Raw genomic sequence first — 21,786 nt, 5'->3', positions numbered from 1 at the left:
ATAGTGCAGTGATCTAATCTATAGTGATTTAAGAGAAGGTGTCTTCCTTCCCTTCCTATCAGGAAAAAAAAAGAGAAAAAAATTACTGGTTAAGCTGGCAATTTCTGAAATTGCCGATTGAGCTGGTGTTTTCTAAAATTGCCTTTGCTTATCAAGGCCCTCACGGTGCATATTCTAGAAAAGAAAGCAATACCCCGGCAGTGCACACAAGTCAAAGGGTAGCAATATCGTGGGTAGGAATCGAAATCATCGTGATGGATATTATACCATGAAAGTTGCATTAGACATTTTCCAAATGGGCATAATGTGATCACAATCACAACCATACAGGAGAGCATAAATATAACAAAGCATAGATATATGGTGCATGCACCACCAGAGATCTTGATAAATAAGGACGACTTATTACCTTCTTGACACCTTCAATCGCTACTATATATCGATGCTTTGTTATATTTATTTTTTTTATTATTTTTTAAAAATAATATTTTATTATTAATTAAATAATAATATTAATTATTAATTAAATAAAAATAAAATATATTATTATTATTTTTTTGTTTCTCCCACACCCTCCGATCTATTCGCCTCTGCCCCTCGCCCCCCATGCCGCATGTGCCAGCTCGATCGTGCACCCCCACCCCGTGCAATCCCTCCGCCCTCCACCGATCACGCACCCCCTGACCCCCCGGCCCCTCGCACCGTCCTGCCATCCCCAACTGCGCACCCCCATCCCCCGCAACCCTTGCCCCCCCTTCTTCCCGACCTGTGTCACCACCCCGGGCCGATCCCGTGCCACCATCTGTCGGTCCCACCCCCCCTTCTCCCTCCTTAAAATAAAAAAAAAAAAAAAAAAAGAAATGAAATCATAGGCTCAAATGATGATTTTTCCTACCAGACGATGTCAGTGCAAAGATGGTCGTGAAATCTTTGGTGATTTGGAGTGGACAGTAGTTTTGAAAATAAATTGGGGAGGATTAGTTTTGAAAATAAAAAATAAAAAAATATTAAAAAAAAATCCTGAGAAGCCTCTCGAAGCCAAACATTTTTTTTCCATTTTTTGAACGCCGCCGACCACCTGTCTTTCTCTCATTGGCCACGCCAGATTGGTCAGACGATGTAAGTGCGAAACCAGTGGCCTTCAGGGCACGCAAAAGCCAAATCGCGCCGTCTCCTGGCTTCGCTTAGGTTTCCTTGTTTAGCCAGCACTACTGAGTAGAGAGATGGCGGAGCGGCTCTCATCCGCCGCGGCCTCCCGCCTCGGCGCCTGCCTCCTCCCCACCGCCGCCTCCAAGCGGGCGGCCGTGGCCCGATCGTCCATCCCCTTCCTCCCATCTCCGCCCTGCGCCGCCGCCGCCCTTCGCTCCCACCTCCTCCCTGTCGCCGGCCTCCACCCCTCGTCGCCTCTCTCCTCCCTCCATCTCCGCCTCTGTCAGGTTCGCCCTCTTAACCACCGGTAGTTACATCGATCAACAAATCAGGAAATTGATCGTTTTTAGCTTATGCATTTTTTCTTGGTTGTGTGGGAATTCGTAGAGGCCGGCAGCAAGGAGCCGCGCTATGAGCTCATCCGCCGTGTGCTCGGCGTCAGATCCGGCGCAGCTGAAGAGCGCGAGAGAGGACATCAGGGAGCTACTTAAGACCACCTTCTGCCACCCGATTCTGGTATGGTTTTCCTTCGTTGAATCCATTTGCAGCATTTTGTTGTTTTTTTTTTTTAATAATAGAATGATCGGTGTGGTTGAGTGCATAGGTGCATTGGATTTGGAAAGTGTTACCTAGTTCTGTTCAATTTATTTATTTTCATTTTGGTGTGTGTTCATGGAGTAAAAATGTTATTCAGGTTCTTGTTTCACTTTTTCTGTTCAAACTCTTGAAGTAGAATATCGCATTGGAGGATTGGTGTTTTCTTGACATTCGAGAATTGGTGTTTTCTTGATTGAATCGCGGAAGAAATGGAGTTTGATGTGAAATGGATTGGGGTAGCGAGAGGAGGCAAGATTTGGGTTAATTGAATCCATAGGTTTGCAAAAAGAACCATATGGAATTTATTTGAATTATTTGATGGCTGTGAATGTCTTTCAAGGATTATTGTGTGGGATCTGATATCAGTCCAGCTTTATATGATCAAATGATATGACCTAGAAACCTTGAAAAGTGTTTGCTGTTGCTTTGGCTTTATATTCTATCTGTTTGAGATGATGCTGACCTAGAATCTATGGATTCATGTCGCTGTAACAATACATGTTCCATATAAGGAGTATAATGGATCACTCGACTGCAGACATAGTTCTTAGGAGAGAATCCTATTGAGTTAAATTGGATTGCTTGCCATATTTATCTGATCATTCCCATTATTCTTGAAAGAAAATCCCATGTTTCTTGGAGAGAATCCCATAGATTTTGGACCTTAGATTAAGTAAGTAATATAAGTTTAAGATATTTCTCATGTCTAGAAAAGTCATTTCTGAGTACCTATTTCTTGATACCTCAATAACTGTCGAGTATATTTCCTTCTTGCATTCAACCAAGAATCTTGACCATTTTTCTATAGAACGGCACGTGACATGGACTAAATCGACCGTGCCGGCCCAAGATCCAAAATAAACACCAAACAAAAAATATTTGCAGAGAATCATGAAAAAAAATATGGAAGTACAAAAAATTGGAAGAGAAAAATAATTTATTCAAAGAAGAATAAAGACCAAAATCTCACAAAGATGCCTTATGAAAGAGTTTCTATATGCACAAATAATCTCTCATCTCTCTTTCTTCCCACATAATCTTCCACATCGTTCTGTACATGATTCTGTACTGTTCTCTACATATAAAGAAGACATCAAAGGTCCCCTTAATTAGAGCACCACGTGGGTAGGAGTTTGACTCCTATCTTGACTTACAAATCAAAGATCTACTAGGACACAAATTCTAATAATATTTTAAAAAAATAATTAAATAAAGTAACATTAGGAATAGAATTCTAAAATCATTGAAATCAATGACCAATTAAAAAATGGAATCCTAATTAGATTGGGACTTGGAATCTCAACACTCTCCCTCATGGCAAAATCCATACTAACAATGCTGAAGTTGTCGATATCATGAAGCATCATTGTAATCATCGCCATTATCGCCATAGTAGCAGCAACATGTAACAATTTGTCAAACCAACAATGAATAGCGGAACTCTTTTATTGGTTCGAACAACAATTATTTTGCTAGCTCGTCCTCTTCGATGCATATATTAAAGACAATGATGTCTTGCAACACTTTTTTTTTGGTAATGACTTCACGTCACGATGTTGAAATTTCTTCGAGCATTCAATTTATGCCAACGAACATCAAGTTGTCAGTTACAAAAACTGTGAGCATTGATCATTACCTGCATACAAGTAAAATCAAAAACAAAAATTTGATCATATCCACATGCCTCCACTTGAGGAGCCTCAAGTATCTGCACACGGTTGGCTTCTACATATATGGAATCAAATCTTCATGCATAGTCTTCTAATAGTTCAAACTTTGGAGTAGGTTCAAAATTAACCAGTCCCAAGGCACAGCAAGAATCATCTCTGCTGGTCATATCTTTTTGCTGCTTGATCTTTGAAACTACTTCAAAATTAGTCAACTTTTCATCTTCATGACTCACTAAATCTCCACATGAAACATTTAAATCTTAGATAGGTTCAACATAAGACTCTTCCACATAAATTGACTCCTCAATACGGATCTTGATAACTGGATCAACTGTAGCATCCTCTGATTCCTCCTGAGCAATTTTAGGATCAATGGATTTTTCAATCACGATATCTTCTGAACTTGATATAGTAGCCATCTGATCAAGCTTTTCTTGCTCAAGATTTTCTCCTGAATTTGATTGATCCTCAAGCTAATCAATCTTGCTATACTCTTGAGTTTTCAAAATTTATCCCATCTCTAACTAATCAAGCTCTCCCTGTTTTAAATCTTCATGTTTAAATCAATTTTGTTCTTCTTTGAAATTTTTGGGGAAATCTAGAACTAGAATCCACTCTTTAGGTAACTTTTGTTTAGGATGTCTCATATTATATGAATTTGAGTGGACAATCGCAAGAATATCCTATGCTTTCTTCGGTTTCTTTGCGTTCTGAATATGAAAATTTTTTCTTTATCAATTGAAATTTGAAGGATCCTCATTACATTTCGGGATTCTAAATCCATTTTGAAAGGCCAAGCTTTATGGGATATTTTGGATGAGTTAGAGACAATACCAACTTGTTTCTAATATGCATAACAGGTGTTGTTCAACTTATGAAGACAAGTAGTAGTAAAAGAAGTCTTATTGATGTAGGTACGATCATGCATCTCATAACTAAACCCATTGATAGAGACAGTAATAGCATCGACCATGATGATTCATCCTTTGAATCATTAAATAAAAGTCTAAACGCATGCACCACCGCACAAAGAATTACTGGAAGCTCCTCAACTATGCTGAGCTACGAATATAGGCATCACCAACAATCAAGTTGCCACTCCAAAAAAAAATTACGCTCCAAATAGATCTGATCAAAGCGGCAAACTGCTCACTACTTTCCAAGACTATGGCTCTAATATCATGTATAATCACAAACACACGGGCCACTAATCTCAAGATCTTAACTCTGATACCATATAGAGCTACAAATATCAAAACATTCGCTTTGATACCATGTAGAAACACAAATAGACGGATCACAAATCTCAAACCCTTAGCTCTGATATCATATAGAACCACAAACAGACGGACCATCAATCTCAAAATCTTTCCTCTGATATCATGTAGAACAGTATGCCACACGAAGTAGATCGACTGTGCTAGTCCAAGATCTAAAACAAACACCAAATAAAAAAATTTAAATCTCTCCTCTTTCATCCCATACACTTTTTCCAGTATTTTCTACATGATTGTCCACCGTCTTCTATGCGGTTCTACACAGTTCCACATATTAAGGAGACACTAAAGGTTCCTTTAAATAGGGCACCATATGGGTAGGAGTTTCACTCCTATCTTGACTCACAAACCAAAGACCCATCAAGACACAAATTCTAACAATCTTTAAAAAAAAATAATTAAATAAAATAACATTAGGAATAGAATCTGAAAGTCATTAAAACTAATGATTAACTAAAAATAGAATCCTAATTGGATTGGGACTTGACAATGAATCTCAACATTTTCTTCCTTTAAATACGATGCATGAACATAGGTTGATCGCTTGTCATCCAAGGTTGCTATTGGTTTATGTGATCTTGTGTATCTGTTTATGGCATATTCTCTTGTATTGGTTGTTGAGAACTTGGAAAATTGCATTAAATCGATTGCCTTTAAGATTACTGGGCTTCTCATTTTTAATTTGGTGCTATTGAAATATTTAACTCTAAAGAAATGTGTTATAGCATACTTCGGTGAAGCTCTAAGCTTTGTGAATTTTAACTCTTTAGGATTTAGGCAGGTTCACTGATTTGGCTCCCAGTTTTTGAAAGATTTTAGTAAATCATAATCATCAAAATTAATATATGATTCTTAGTGTTTGATAATATTATTATGCAAATAATTTTCATTGATTGGATGAAGTGGAGCAGTTGTTGCTCAATCACAACATGCCTTTGAGATGCAAAGAAAAAAAATTATATGACAATTATCAGGCTGACATGTCATATAAATAAAATTTAAAACAATAACAAGGATCTATGCTTGTAAGATAAGCACTAGACATATAAGAAAGTTAATGCAATTGTATGGCAAATCCAAGAAAGTGCTGCACCTTTTTGGATGAAACGCTGGAGACTGTCTGAGATTGTTTAGGCCGATGCGAGGTAATTTAAGGAGGATAAGAGAGGGCCTTGCATCTGTGTCTGATGTTCTGAGAATATGAGGAAAAACTTAAGATGCCATGTGTGGAAGTTGCAAGGAAGAACCTGAAATAGTTTGGATGGATAAAGGAGCCATTGGAAGAAATGGATGGGGAATTGGGGTACATAAAGGGCCATTACTAATTTGTTCTCATGGAAGGCTTTTGGAGCCTAGTGTTGTGATCCAGATTTTATAGGTCTTGTAGCCTCTTCATGTTGTTATAGTGGATGATTTTTTTTGTGTTTGATGGATAGGTGTGAGATTATAGTGGCCTGACAAAAACTCAAATCAGTTTTGCGATGGAAAGGGAAACCAGCAAGTGTTGTTTTGAATTTCTTTTTCTTTATCTATGTTCAGGTGCATTTATTGCTCCTATTTCTAGATGGAACGGATAACACTAGTATCCAAAGGATAAGCCACACTCTTCCTTTTTTATCCTGACAAGTCGCATTCCGAAGTATAAATCTTGCAATGTAAAGTTCTCTGCTTCTTTTTTTTAAAAAAGAACTTATTTTTTTAAATTCTTTAGTGGCATCAAGGTTTCCTTTTGCTTGAGGGTAATAGCCAGAGCCATCAGAATGACTTGATCTATAAAGATGGAAAAGGTAGCCTGTTTATTGGCTGCCAGCTTATAATGAGATCCAAATTTACTAAGGCAAATTAGTGCTAGAAATTAATAATTTTGCAAAATATGTATGCTATTTTGATGTCCATATGCTGCTTGGTGCTTATATTTGTGACAATTTTAAGTAATTGAAATCCAATTATAGTTTCAAGAAATATCACTGATAACATTTGCAAATAAGGCATCATTTGACTGCCGTATTGGTACAGGTTCGGCTGGGGTGGCATGATGCTGGTACATATGACAAGAATATTGCAGAGTGGCCACAACGGGGTGGAGCTAATGGAAGCTTGAGATTTGAAATAGAGCTGAAACATGCAGCCAATGCTGGTATTGATTCGCTGCCACATGTAATCTAAATTTTGTTACCATGGAGGAATGCTTACATGTTTTTTTGCAGGTCTTGTAAATGCATTAAAGCTTCTTCAGCCTATCAAGGACAAGTATTCAGGTGTTACTTTTGCAGACTTGTTCCAGCTAGCCAGTGCTACAGCTATTGAGGTCCTTGTATATCTAGTTTGTCCAATTGCACATCTTTTTTAGTTGTATGGCTATTTGTATCTTGTATTATTGTCACTCTCAGGAGGCTGGCGGCCCCAAAATCCCCATGAAGTATGGAAGAGTAGATGTATCTGGACCTGAGCAGTGCCCACCTGAGGGAAAGCTTCCTGGTAAGACAGCAGTATAGGTATTTGACATTTGTCTTTTGCACGTTGCAGCAGAGATGAACATTCCATGCATTTAAGTAATGGTTCTCTCTTTTCTGAGCATTAGGCTTGATGATGCAAAGCATATGGTAACAAAAAATTTGAGCTAGTTGTGTAGAAAATGAATCTATCTTCTCCTTGGGAATGTTCTGTATGAAAAGAAATTTAATGATGTGATTAGATCCTTCTCATGAACTATCATTAACTCTTCCTGAAAAGTCCAGAAGCATAAGAAAAGATCCTTTTGCATTGTTTTAGTTTAACATTTACTTAATGAAATTGTTTCATATTAATTTTTTTTTACAATATTATATTACTATTTGAATCATTTAAATCCATTTGCAAAATGAGTTTATGGCACTATCATAGTGGGCCACCCTTTTGCCCGTTTCTATCTCAAACTACTCCTCCATCAGTCACCCATTGTCCATGGTTGCCCATATATCTATTGATTGCACTAGTATCTTGCCACACCATACACCAGTGCCAGTACATTCCAGCTGCTTGTCGCTACTCTTTACCACCATGTTATCATCATTGTAACTATCACCCTGCAACATATTCATTATATCATCAATGTAGACACCTGATCACTCGTCACCATCCATGTACTTTGATGCACCACCTAGTTTGGCTCAAAATGGGAATGATCATGCTAATTAGTTGATTACAACACTGAAGATGATGTAAGGAGGTGTTATTTATGATGCTTTTGTGACAATGCTTTTGAGTTTTTGATGCCACTCATGTACCTGCTTTTGGTTTTTATTTCAATAACATTGTCAGTTTCTGTGTTTAGCTGCTGGTCCACCTTCACCTGCTGGTCATTTGCGGGATGTATTCTACAGAATGGGCCTTAGTGACAAGGTTTACACATACTCCATGCTACCAGTTTAGTTTTATTTATATGCCAGTAGCCTTCCATCAAGCTAGGATGTTTGGTTCCAGGAGATTGTTGCATTATCTGGTGCACATACACTAGGAAGGTCCAGGCCAGAGCGTAGTGGTTGGGGAAAATCAGAAACGAAGTATACGGTATGTTATTCATTCTTTTTGCCCATCCAACTAGTAGGTGCCAGGATAGTTGCTTATTTTAGATGCCTTTTCTAAGACCATCTTATTTAGATTCTTGCCCTTAATTGTAACTAATGGCTTCTTGGGAAACCAAAGCCTGCAGTTTCAATACTGGGAACCATCAGTACCCAACCAGTATGTACAGTACTGAACCATATTGTACCTACACTTGTGTACCAGTTCGGTCACAGCAAAACATTTTTTTGCTTTTTTTTTTTGTATTATTTTAAAGTTTATGGATATTTATACTATAATATGCCCTTAAAGTACCCAATTAAGCCTCGGTTACTATTCAAAGTACACAATTAAGGTTTATGGATGTTGAAAGTACTTTTAAAGTACCCATCCACATGTAGCAGAAATTAACAAGCCCTTAGTTCTTTCGTTTTTCCAAGTACTAGGTTTTTGGAGTTATAGGTAGGGGTGTTGAGGTTAATGTGCTGGAAATGCAGAATTTACTGTTCACGGCACTGTTCATTATTATGTTGAATTAAGTTCTCTTTGTTTACTTAATATTTTGTTAGTTAACTTTGTAATGTTGTGTTTAGTCATGTGACTGAAGTCTATGTGTAAGCTTCCTACTGGATGTACTCTCCATGTATAAAAACTTGTTTGAAGTGCTGGAATGAAGAAGAAGAAGAAGAAAAATCTACTCTGTTCTAGTTCATTCTCTTCCCTTGTTTTGTGCAGAAAATTCAGTTTTGAGTTCTTTTTGAAATATATATTTTTTTCTTGTTAATTTCTCACATATAAAAGCTGAAATTACAGCGACAGGGTCATAGTTGTGTCTTTGTTGTCCTTTTTTTCTAGTCTTGTGCAATCATAATCATAAAAGCCTTTAGATTAGCTAATAGTGAAAGAAGGGAACGACTTACCCTCTTCCTACTCAACAAACTCGTGCAAGAAAAAGAAGGAACAACATCTAGTTTGCCGTTTACAATGCCACACCTGTTTCCGTAATAGATTCCCCTAATGCTAGACTGAATATGGAAAAGAAGAAGATAAAAGGAAAAAAATAAAGGAAGCAAATAAGAAGAAAAGGAAAGAAAGGAAGGAAGGAAAGAAGAAGAAAATGAAAGGAAGGGAGGAAGGAAGAGAAGGAAAAAAAGGAAGGAAAGCAAAGAAGAAGAAAAGGAAAGAAAATAAGGAAGGAGAGAAGGAAAGAAAGAAAGGAAGGAAGAAGAAGAAAATAAGTCAATTTAAGGCCCATAGGGTTGGTTCTGATCTGAATATGCTTGTGTTATCAGTTTGAGGTGAGCCAAACCTATATGTAAGGTCCTTAAATTGCTTTGAGCAAGAAAGACTCGCTCTTGGCCTGATTCTAGTTCAACATAAAGCCTCAAATGTTCGGTGCACCCTCTGCTGACTGGTCCAATAGTAAATATTCTCCAAATGACGCAGGGAAAGGGTGGTGCCAGTACACTTCAGTCATTTGAGGTGCGAATGCTTCACCAATTATTTTGACTTGGCTAATTGAGGTTGGGCTTGGTATTGGGCTGTCTAAACTAGCCTTGCAAGCTGGGCCTGGTCCAAGAATTCGTTTTCATGCCTAGAAGTTCAAAACAGGCCTAGGCTTGGGTGGCCTACCACAAGCCTGGACCATAAGCAATCCCAAGCTTTACCAGTCATAGACTGAAGCATATTGTATGGATATAAGGCAGATCTAGGGAAGAATTTTAGCATTGGCAACTCCAAATTGGGTGAAATGGAAAGAACAATTTAAATAGAAGAGTCTTTTATACTTGTTTCTTCATGAATTAGCTATACTAGGCATCATCATGCCAGCCAATGATTTTGATGGTTTTTCCAGATATATACCCTTTTTATGTTTATATCTGAGAGTTTGCAGTGTTAGGTTTTAGGGTTATAATTTACTAATTTTAATACTTATGGCTAAAATTCAACTATGCTAGATTAGTCTGTAATAGATAATTAAGAACAGCCGTGTAAGAGCTTATAATGTACTTGGACTTCATTAGATCATGTAAAAAAAAATATGTTTTTAGTATGTTATGGCTAAAGTTTTTAATACTTCTAGATTTAATTCATGACAAAAATGTGCACAATATAAAGTTTCTTATTCTTGTTATATTGTTTGAATATGAAGGAGCTTCTAGTTTTTCATGGAAGAAATTCTTAACTTTAAAATTGTGGTGAATGTCTTTTAAGATGCCTAATTCATTGAATTTAAATTTAAAATACTGGCATTTTTCAATGTGAACCGTTAAAAATTTGCTTGTAGTAACTCTAGTTAAGACACTTCTTTTTTCCATTTTTCCCTAGTGCTAAGTGCACCGTTCTTTTAATGTGTCAAGTGCTGATAAGTGAAAATGATGTCATTGGGACATCACAACATGAGATGTCTAAGTGTATTATATGTTGAAGTTTTGAATTGAATTGAAGACATAGTTGAGTATATGCTTGGAGTCTTCTTTCACAAATTTTTGGACCCTTCAAACTGGCAAGTACATGGATATCATCATTAATTCATTCTGTAACTCCTTAAAGATATTGAGTTCTAATGAAAGTCTATATATCATTTTATTTAGGATATGCAATATGGAACTGGGAATTATAAACATTTGTTGTTTGACCAATATCTACTGCATGTGATATAACACGAGGGAATTGCCAGATCAGAAACAGAAGTCTAGAGTCTAGACTAATTTTCTTTGATGGAACATATATCCTAGTAATCATGTGCAATTCTGATGCAAGCCATGAAAGCTTAGATTTATGTGTTTTATCTTATTTTGTTCCTCATGGTTCCTATTTAATATTTGTAAAAGAGTGAATATGAGGAAGGGCAGTAAAGAGTTACAGTTGATATACTACTGCTTGAATATGTTGCTTTAGTTTAACTGTACATTTTACCTTTTGCATTGGAATGTAAGAATTTTAGTGCCTCCCTTTTGTCAATTCCTCTAGACATTCGTCCCCTGGTATATGCCAATATGTGTGTGTTTTATTTTAAGAATGTAGATTTGTGGATGCCCCCAGCCTGTATCACCATAGAGAGAGAGGGGGAGAGAGAGAGAGAGAGAGAGAGAGTTAGTACCTCAGGCTCAAGGAATCCTGTTTCTTTATACGAAGTTGAGGAACCTCATCATCTGAGTGCTAAGTTGGCTCTGCTGCTTCTGCAGACATATCATCTAACTCTGCATGCTTTGTACGTACAGCATTTTCTCGATCCTAGATATTGCTCATTCCAGAATATATATATATATATATATATATATTATTGGTAAACCTGTCTTTACATAGACATAATTTGACTTGTCACTAACAAGTTTTCTGTGCTCCATTCTGTGATTTTGTATGCTGTGCGTGGTAAAATCATTTTGTTGACTTGTACCTGCTGCTTTACAGAAAGATGGACCTGGAGCACCTGGAGGACAGTCATGGACAGTGCAATGGTTGAAGTTTGATAACAGCTACTTCAAGGTAAGATCTGTTTCCTGGGGTGCCACAAACCCTTCATCAGACTGGATGAACAATCTAATATGCAAATCTGATTAGGACATCAAAGAACGAAAAGATGAAGATCTACTAGTTTTGCCTACAGATGCTGTTTTGTTTGAAGACCCATCTTTCAAGGTAAACAGGGAGTCTCTGCCTTTGGGACGATCCAACTCAAGGTTATGTATCTGACAAGTTATAATTTTGCAGGTTTATGCTGAGAAATATGCAGAGGATCAGGATGCATTTTTCAAGGATTATGCTGAAGCTCATGCTAAACTTAGCAATTGGGTGCCAAATTTGATCCTCCAGAGGTTAGTCGTTGCATCAAATTAGTTGGGTTTTACTTGTTATTGGATCATGTTTAATTTATGTAACCAATTAAAAGAAAGGGGAGATGCAATTTATCCTCAGTCTCTTTAAAATAATTCTCATGCCATGGGGATCATTGACCAGGGTATCTCGATAGATGATGACTCAAAAAGCGCAGCACCAGAGCAATTTGTGGCGGCAAAGTATTCTTCTGGTGAAAAAAAGGTAGGTTTCTAACCTTTCCCACCCCACCCCACCCCAACAAAATTATTCCCACGTCTGAATTATTATTTCAAGCATGGATATTTGAGACCGCTTCCTAAAGAAAATTTACTGTGCGCTCTCATGGTTTGCAGGCTTAAAAAAATCAACAAATCATCTTTTCTTCTGCTGCGTCTTTTAATAACACAAGATGAAGCCTTTCCAACAGCGTGAATACTTAAAATTTGGAAAAGAGACTAGGAAAATAAAGAAATAAATGAGCCTTGTATTTGAATTGCAGAGAGAACTCTCGGAGCTATGAAGCAGAAGATAAGAGCAGAATATGAAGCACTTGGAGGCAGCCCAGATAAGCCTCTCAAGTCCAATTACTTCCTCAATATCATGATCCTGATTGCAGCCTTGGCATTTTTGACATCTCTGCTTGGAAACTGAACAATATTTTTGTTTTGGCTTCTGTGTCTTTCACATATCGATGATGCCATCTCATTGGAACTAGGTGATGGTGTTGGTTCACATGGAGTAAATTTGAGCAATGAATATGGTTTTCATGAAAACTTGGGCACTCAAGGAATAACTGCTTGGTGATGCAAACTCTAAGAATTGGTGCACTTCCCTTTTGTCCGTGAAGTCCGGGATGGACCACACTTGTTTGTTTCAGGTTGCGCCTCAGGTGCCTATCGAGATTTAGTGTAATACCTGTAGTTAGGACCGGTTTATTGGGGTACGATGCCAACTTCCTGTCATGCTTTTTAGCTGTCCGGCTATTGCGGGGCTGCATTAGATGTTTGGTCCTGGAGAAGGCAACGAATATTCACGTTTCTTATAATTCAACCTTTTCACCCAAGAACATGTTGATGAGATATTAATTTAGAGGCCTCTTTATTAAATTGCACTTATGGCTGCTGCACCAAAGACACTACAGAAGGTAAGCATGCTATGGCCCTGGTATTCTTAGGCACGTGCACATGCGTCTGGCAGACTTCAGGCATATGCTTTAAAAGTGACCAAAAAAATGGTGTGGCGCAATGATCACTGTAGGAACCTAGAAAGGTATTGGTATTCATGGAAAGTTTTGATGTTGGATGAATGAGTTTGAGTCTTTGAGATAATTGCAACATAATACATGTCATATGGTATCTCAATAAAGTAAAAATATGGTTTGAACGGGTGCGTAGATATTGCGAAGCTGGCGGGCCACTTTATAAAATTATTCGGTTGAAAACCTAGTACTGTACTTTTTTTTGGTACAGAACTTAGTAGTGTACAGAACTTAGTAGTGTCCTTGTCTTGAAAAAATTGGCCCTACCTGGTGAAAGGACCGCTCGTTTTGCAAGTTTTTATTTCGTTGCTCCATCTGACAAAGCCATAGCATCACTCTAGCAACCTCAGTCTTTCTACTCGAGACTGTTTCAGGCATGTCAAGTTTCAAAGGCGTCTAATTTTCTCTTATAATAGAACACCAGGGGATGCATGGTCGAATCAGCAATCCGGAGAGTCTAAATATTAGTCTGAGTATTTGATTTTCTCATACCTACAAGACCACTACTGTAAAAATTGTTCAACAAAACATTGTACAGATTTTCCTTTCAGATCTTTCGCGGCAATACTTTAATAAACAATAGATGAAAAGATTTAAAATTATAGAAACACTTCATGTATACTCTCATCTCATAAGCAAGACGAATAAAAGTCAAGCACAAACTATGAATTTAAGCACCCACACATTCAATTTTTATGTTTCCTTCACTCATGAAGGTCAGTACCTTGTATATAAACATATATGCCTGGCCGCATGTGTTACGTTAAGACAATCGAGCCATCAACCACTTCTAGGCCATCCAAGCAGAGCAAAGAACATGGCTATGATACTACCATTGAGCAGTTGCCTCACAAGTTTTTGCTTTCGGGGTGTGTATGGAGGGTATCTTGCACGCGCTTCCCCAAAAAAACCACGGGATAGCACTGCTTTCTTGTGACTAAATGCATCAAATGAGAATTTGCCATGGTATGACCCGAATCCGCTCTCCCCCACCCCACCAAATGGCAAGTAATGGTTTGCCAGCTGCATGATAAATAAAACACAAGCATATTTAATTTATCAAGAGGGGATTTTTTTTCACTAATCTGCATTAAGCACTTTTCTTTCAGATGCAAGGTATGAATGTGGCTTGTGCTCAGATGTGATGTATCTGCATGTGCATGGGCACATACTGGCAGACATGCATGGTGACAAGTAGATGTAAGCAGAAACTTACATGTAACGCGATGTCATTTATCAGCATCCCCCCAGCTGATACAGTGTTCACAAACTTCTCTTCCAGCTTCTTGTCCTTGGTGAACAGGTAGGCAGCAAGAGGCTTAGTCTTTGAGTTTATAAGATCGAAACTATCTTCCACCTTGTCAACCTTAACAAATCAAAACATAAATATCTTTTTCGGTGAGAATGCAGCAAATGAAAAAAAGGATTTTCTTTCATAAAGCTACAACGTCTAGTTTCTCTATGATAAAAGTACCAACTAGTTCGTTTGAGTGGTGGTGTAGGCTAGAGGCACAATGAAAATTGATTTAAAGCTTAAAGAGAAAAGCATCAAGGAGAGTTTCTAACTGTGATAATTGGAAGTAATGGACCAAATATTTCCTCCTTCATTATTAATGAATCATGTGGAACGTCTAATAAAAGTGTAGGAGCTATATATCTGCAAAGACATGGAGATGACGTTAAAGATTTGACAGCCTAACAATCACTATGACAGAAAAAAAAAAAAAAGCAGATTTTTACAGGCGCTTCTCATCCCGCTGGCCTCCGTGGACTATCTTGCCAGAAACCTTTTCATCATCTAAGAGACTTGTCAAGCGTTTAAAATGATTAGCATTCACAATGCGAGATAAATCTTTAGATTCTGATGCATCCTTCCCATAAAATTTCTCCAAAGTCCTTTTTAAGGAGTCCACCTATAAAAGGTCAAATTCAACAGATAAGAACAAGAGTAGAAGATGAAACCACCCATATTAACTTCCATATAGATATCCCAACCAATATTGGAGCAAATGATTTAGTCGTTATAATATAATCTGGAGCAATGCAAGCTTGTCCGTTGTTGCATCCCCACTTGCCCACAGCAATTCGCTTCGCTGCAACCTTTAAAGATACAAAGAAGACCAAATCAGCTTCACCAGTGAACTACAACTAATCTGAAATTCAAATAATCTGATAGGTCTCTTTGCCACCAAAATAGAAATACAATTACCTTTACATTAATATTTGAATCAACAACAACAGGAGATTTTCCTCCAAGCTCCAAAGTTACTGGTGTTAGATGCTTTGCAGCTGCAGCCATCACAATGCGGCCTACTTTCCCATTACCTGTATGGTTCCAAGCTCTCAAGTCATCAAGTAGAAAGGAAGCTCAGACATATGAACACTTGACATGAACGATCAAGATGTTGAACAAAAGCATGTCATTTAAGTTGACCCTTTTTTTAACTTGGTATTACGCTCATCAATGACAAATTTATAACTTAACATGAACCCAAAAGACTGAGATAGACTACCCTAATCAGCCATAAATAAAGTTCCAAGAGTATTGGTACAGCTCAGTGATGGGACAAACACAACCCCACAGCACTAAACTGATTGCATTTGCACAATACATACAATTCCACATTTAACTATGGCAGAATATTTTGATTCTTTCTAAACTGCATATAATACCAGAAAAAAAGTCCCAAGCACGTTTTAAATAAAGAGCATGGTTTAAGCTGCAATGACGGTGAACAAAAGAACAGAGAAAGATTTAATATGACCAATGGAGAACAAGTTAGGAAAAATAGAAATAATAACAAAACTGATGAAGCAGGGCCAAAGTGTTAATGTCTATGCATAATAAGGCCTCAGATGATATACATCTTCAGGACAGAGAAAGCAAAGTCATGAATCAAGTGTTCTGATATTTACTTAATGTTAGACCTTCCCAAAGCAAGAGGCATAAGAAGTAAAAAACCTGTATAAAATATTTTATCCCACTTTTGTTCCAAAAGCGCAGTCGTCTCAGGTATGGAGCCCTCAACAACTCTTATACAAGAGTTATCTATGTAATCCGGTAATATTCTTGCAAACAATGATGATGTGGCTGGAGCAACTTCTGATGGCTTTAAAACAACAGCATTACCAGCTGCAATAGCTCCAATGACTGGGCTAAGAGATAACACTGAAAACAGAGAAAAGAAATTATAGCTCCTGTCATGGAAATGCATCCTAATTGTAAGAAATTATGATCCATTCATGAAAAACATCATGATCTCTGACCATAATTAAATCTAAATAAAATGGAAATCATAAAGGAAATTGGAATTTCTAAATTATCTCCAGATCAGAAAATAGACTTAACGATCATATAGAATAAAATCAAACGGCAAATAAAGCCAAATTGATGTATTTTGGTAGTAGACAGTGCCGAAGTGCTAAAATATATGGAAGCCTTAATCTTCACTGGTGCATACATTTACTATTATGGTATTAACTTTCTAGTGTGTCAAGACTTCCCCTCTTCTTACATCATTCAACTCAAGCTTTCTGCCATTTCCACTTTCCACCAGACATGGCAAACTAGTCCTCTATTGGCAATTCAGTATTACTCCCGTAAACATTGAGGGTATTGATCTCGAACCCTAATATCAAAGACCTCCCACAAGTTCTTCCCAAAAATTCTTTCTTAATTGCACTTTTGTTTGTACATATGAACTTCTTATTACTAAACATTCGAATGCAAATGTCATGGCTGTATTACACGTTTACTATAAGAAACATCCTAGATCTGTTCCTTCATAGATCGATGTTCAAAATGAGACACATTGGGTGCTCAAACATTCATAGTGTAATGCATAGGAATTCAAAAGATAATTCATTGTGTTATTCTCACAGTGCCAAGTGTATCCTGTCAAGGAGAATAAATGAAGGCAAATATCATGACAGTCAGATAACTGCACATATATTGTGTCTTTTATTAGAAACTAAACCATGTCCATACTTGGAATTTTTTTTTATTCAACCATACTATCATGCTAAACAAAAGAACCAAATCATGCTACAGACTAAATAAACTATTTATGTTCTGATGAAGGACACAACGCCAAATTAAATTTTTTGCAGCACTGCTAATCAAGAAAAGCATATGAAAACCTCCATTATGTGATCCTAAGATGATTGTTTTTTTAGCTATGCTATGCAGTAAACTGAAATACCAACTGTAAGTTGTTGAGATTATCACATGCCCAGTTAACAAAGAGGATATGAATCCTGCAGATGATATATCAACTTCACCAAATTAACTTTCCCAAATATAAATTCAGAAATGAATTCTTCTACTTACAAAAGGGATAGTTCCAAGCTGAAATTATCAGCACAACACCTAGAGGCTCCGACACAATTTCTGCTGTTGATGGAAAAGTTGTAATAGAAGCTGGCACCTGCCCAGATTTCACAGTGAATGATGTCAGCCAGCTAGTTTTAAAGTTTGGCACTCAAGTGCTTTCTTATCCTTTCCTAATCACCCAAAAAAAAAAAAGGATTGTTTCATCAATACCTTTTCTGGTTTCATCCAGTGTTTCAATTCTTTGAGAGCAAATGTGCATGAAGACTTCACTAGCGAAACCTGCATCACAAGAATCCATTAGTCTATGAATTTATTCCCGTAACATCAAAAAAGGTTCCGCAACGGAATCGTTCCGCTCCATCCCCGTTCACAGTCACCAATCCAAGCCATAAACTATCGAATTCGACATCTTAATCAATCCATCAATTCCAAACCTAGAAGAAAACAGAGAAATCTAAGAGGAAGAGAAGAACTGGATGACCTCGTGAAGGTAAGACTCAAACGGAGGCTTGGCGAGATCGGCATCGAGCGCCGCCATGATGTCGGCCTCCTTCTCCTCGATCATCCTCACGAGACCCTTCAACTGCGCCGCCCTCCATTCGAGGCTCCTCGTCTTCCCCGACCTGAAGATCTCCCTCATCTCCGCCTCCATCTCCGCCGCCCTCTCGCCATCGAATTCTCCTCCATCCATTGCTGCCGGCTTCTCTCCGTAATCCATCCCGTCCAATCTCCACAGAAATTGAATGGAAACGAGCAAGGAAAACGACGGCCAAGGGCTAATATATATATATATATAATAATATTTTTTAAAGAGAGAGGGAGATTAAAAAAACGAGAGGATGACAAGGTCTCTGGATGGAACGAGGCGGGAGAAAGGGAAGTATTTGGGTATAGATGAAATAAGGGAAGAATTTGGATATAGATGGGAATTATCTCCGTCTATTTCTCTCTCTACAAGTCCAGCAAGAGTCCGGGAGGCGCCAGCCGCTACCGACGCAACGTTGCCCTCCCTCTTGGTTCAAACTAAATTTAAGCCTTCGTCTGCGGACGATGAAAGGGAAACGTTGTTGTCATTTTTTAATTTCTTTACTTTTTGTCGTACGAAGCCTTTAAGATTTTTTTTTTTTTTAAATGATAAGGAAAGCAAATTACCACACAAGGCGTTATTAAGATTTTTTTTTTTTGTTTTAGGTAAGCATAATAAACCATCATTAGAAATAAAAGCAGTTATTTATGAAATGAGCTGGAAGAAGCCCAGCAAAGCATCCGATGAACAAAAGAGAAAAACAAAATTGATTACAGTAAATTTATTTAAAACCAACCATTAATTTTATATTTACTAAAATCAAAATAAATTACAAAAATCCTTTTTAAGATTTACATTGATTACACTTATTGTGCTCAATTAAATTAACATGTTGTAAACTATTATCTCATACAAAAAATCAAATCATCTTGAACCCGAAGATACAATATTTTTTTAATATTCTTAAATGTTTGTTATATTACTTAAGATTATTTTAATTATTTTAAAAAAATTTCTGATATAGCATTCGGATTGCGTGGATGGTTAATGATTTGAACAACCTTTTATTAGATCATGGATTAAAATAGTGGATAAAAATAAATCTCCAAGATAAGCATAGATTTTCAAATTATTGAATGCAACTATAACTTATCTCCAATTCCAAAGAAGCTTTTGTAATTTACTCTAAAAGATCAATCATACAATGTACCAGAAACAAGTCTAGTTACGTAATAATGTACCAGATATACTGATTGGAATTCTTTTACTCCTGGCGGAGCTAGAGAACTTGCACTCTCTACGTAACCTTAAAACGTTTTTCTTGCGTCTAACCCACAAATTTCAAAACCTAAGTATAAATAATCTCAGTCTCGGTTGATATACTTTGCATACACTAAAAAGTGCATCTAAACTGTGCCAGTTCACGAGTGGTTAGATAAACATTTTTTTTTTTCCTCCTCCTCATTGCTAACATTTTCTTAACGTTTGCCCAGTTCACGCCTTATATAATCACCTTTTGGATTTATGTGGCCGTGAGTGCGTGGAAGCTTCTCGCTTTCTGAGCACTTCTTGCGTTCATTGTCTTAGGAGTGGGGTTACCGTTTCTTATCTTGGACAGCTTTGTGCGGAGGATCCGGAGATGGGCCAGGTTAGGTTTGGTAGTTTTGGAAGTCCAGCCTTTCCTCCAACAAATCTTTCTTGTTTCTAGTATGGGTGTATCCATCTGGAGTCCTAAAGAAGAAATATAGCCGTTAAGAATGTAACGTATATATGAATCTTGTCTCACTGGATTTATCAGTGTTGCAGCTAATTTCTCCACCGTCCGATCGTCGGGATCGCGCACCTGCAAAAAAAGTCCTCACTCACCGGAGATGCCTCCGGCTGGGACCCTCCGATGGTCAAATCAGAGAGGAGACTAGGCAACAGTGAAACTCAGCGAGAGAGAGAGAGCTAGAGAGCTCAAGAGCTTAGAGGCGCTTATCCACACTGGAGAAATCTTTTGATAGCTTGTTGCCTTACCCCGTTTTATAATAGAATGCGGTATGGTCCCGTCATAAATGGTGCAGAGAGTTGTCAAATCGTCAGAGATTGTCAAATCGGCATGGATTATCACGTCATTAACCCATGTCCTTAGCAGGACAATGCCCCACGGCGGTCGTACGGTATGTCCTTGGTAGGAGAACAGCCCATAGCAGCTGTACGGTATTTGGATGGCCTGACCGACTGTATGTCGGTATTCGGCTGCCGGGTCATCGGATGGTGACTCGGAGACACCGTCGGCTGATCTGGTGCCTTATGGAAGTCAGACGTCGGCTGCCACCCCCGACAGTGAGTCGGTGATATGGGTTCAGCTGCTCGGCCAGTCGAACGTCGGCTGCCACCCCCGACAGTGAGTCGGTGATATGGGTTCCATTGCTCGACCAGTCGAACGTCGGCTGCCACCCTCGACAGTGAGTCGGTGATATGGGTTCGACCGCTCGACCAGTCGGAAACAGTATGAATCTGTTCGACCGGCATACCTTCGGTCGGATATTGTCGGCAGCCATTGTCGGAGTCGTCCGTTAGAGTCGTTGTCGGAGTCGTCTGTCTGTCCGGTGGGTAGAGTCAGGCGTCGGTCGGACCGATCCGAGGGTAAGTCGATGTACAGGGGTCAGTCGGTATATCTCAACAGTTGCCTCCCCACTCCTGAGTCGGATGGCGTGTTGGTCCGCGTGAACACGTGGGCGATGGCTTCGGACGAAAGGAGTGATTTTCCATCACGTCATGTCCCAATTGTAGGTCGACGTCCTGACTGTTGTATAGGTTGCATAGGATCCGATGGTCGAGAGTCATCCCGACTGTAGGTCGAGCGTGCACGTCGGGTCGGATGTTGGCCAACCTCCGAATGTAGCATGTCGACACGATCATTTTGTAGAGTCTGATAGTTGAGTGGCGTCTGATGTATTCGGATAGGATAACGATGACAAGTCGAATATCCGTTGTCCGACCCTTGGTTGGACGTGCACGTCAGGACGTATGATAAACGGTGGCAAGCCGAATATTCTTCGATCGGTTGTGACCAAGTCGGCATGTCGCAAGTCGAATATCCATTGCCCGAATCTTGATTGGGCGGGTACGTCACGGTGTAAGATAAACGGTGGTAAATCGAATATCCTTCGACCGGTCGTGACCAAGTCGGTATGTCGCAAGTCGAATTGCGGTCGTCTTGACGTTTTGCCCTTCTTAGTCGACGCTAAGTCGGCAAGTTAGCCAGCCACGTTGGTTGAAGCCCTTTGCCTTCAGAGGAGGAGGCCGTTGTGGATTCAGCGATGGAGCCATAGATTCGGCAAAGGAGACGTGGATTCGGCGTAGATTCGACGATCGAGATGTAGATTCGATGATCGAGCCATTGGTTCGGCAATCGAGTCGTAGATTCAGCGGTCGAACCACATTGGTCAAGGCCTTTTGCCTTCAGAGGTCGAGGTCGTCGGTTAGACGATTGACGATCGAGCCGTAGATTCGGCGATCGAGCAGTTGGTTCGGCGATCGGACCGCATTGGTCGAGGCCTTTTGCCTTCAGAGGCCGAGATCGTCGGTTCGGTGACCGACGATCGAGCCGTAGATTTGACGGTCGA

At 38.8% G+C, this 21,786-nt stretch overlaps 2 protein-coding genes across 2 annotated transcripts; one reads left to right on the top strand and one right to left on the bottom strand.

The window, feature by feature from the left end:
- Window positions 1-1,136: 1,136 nt before the first annotated feature.
- LOC105051809 (probable L-ascorbate peroxidase 6, chloroplastic/mitochondrial) lies at window positions 1,137-12,787 on the top strand. Its single transcript, XM_010932421.3, is given in 13 exon segments — window positions 1,137-1,436; window positions 1,537-1,665; window positions 6,710-6,830; window positions 6,901-7,001; window positions 7,084-7,171; window positions 8,007-8,074; window positions 8,156-8,242; window positions 11,651-11,725; window positions 11,801-11,878; window positions 11,951-12,026; window positions 12,029-12,054; window positions 12,197-12,277; window positions 12,555-12,787. Coding segments are annotated over 13 exon segments (1,164 nt in total). The 5' UTR covers window positions 1,137-1,223; the 3' UTR covers window positions 12,576-12,787.
- A 1,125-nt stretch (window positions 12,788-13,912) lies between these two features.
- Window positions 13,913-18,622, bottom strand: LOC105051810 (aldehyde dehydrogenase family 3 member H1). The gene is made up of 10 exons (XM_010932422.4): window positions 18,128-18,622; window positions 17,857-17,925; window positions 17,644-17,740; window positions 16,276-16,482; window positions 15,523-15,638; window positions 15,309-15,413; window positions 15,054-15,226; window positions 14,880-14,970; window positions 14,530-14,679; window positions 13,913-14,336 (listed from the first exon to the last, which is right to left on the bottom strand). Exons 1-10 carry the CDS (start codon window positions 18,362-18,364, stop codon window positions 14,094-14,096), a joined length of 1,488 nt encoding a protein of 495 aa, XP_010930724.1. The 5' UTR covers window positions 18,365-18,622; the 3' UTR covers window positions 13,913-14,093.
- Window positions 18,623-21,786: the final 3,164 nt, after the last annotated feature.

Source organism: Elaeis guineensis, chromosome 9 (assembly GCF_000442705.2).
Source record: "Elaeis guineensis isolate ETL-2024a chromosome 9, EG11, whole genome shotgun sequence".
Classification (NCBI taxonomy): Eukaryota; Viridiplantae; Streptophyta; class Magnoliopsida; order Arecales; family Arecaceae; genus Elaeis; species Elaeis guineensis.
The sequence above is the reverse complement of the archived record's forward strand: the minus strand, read 5'-3'. Positions and strand labels throughout refer to the sequence as shown.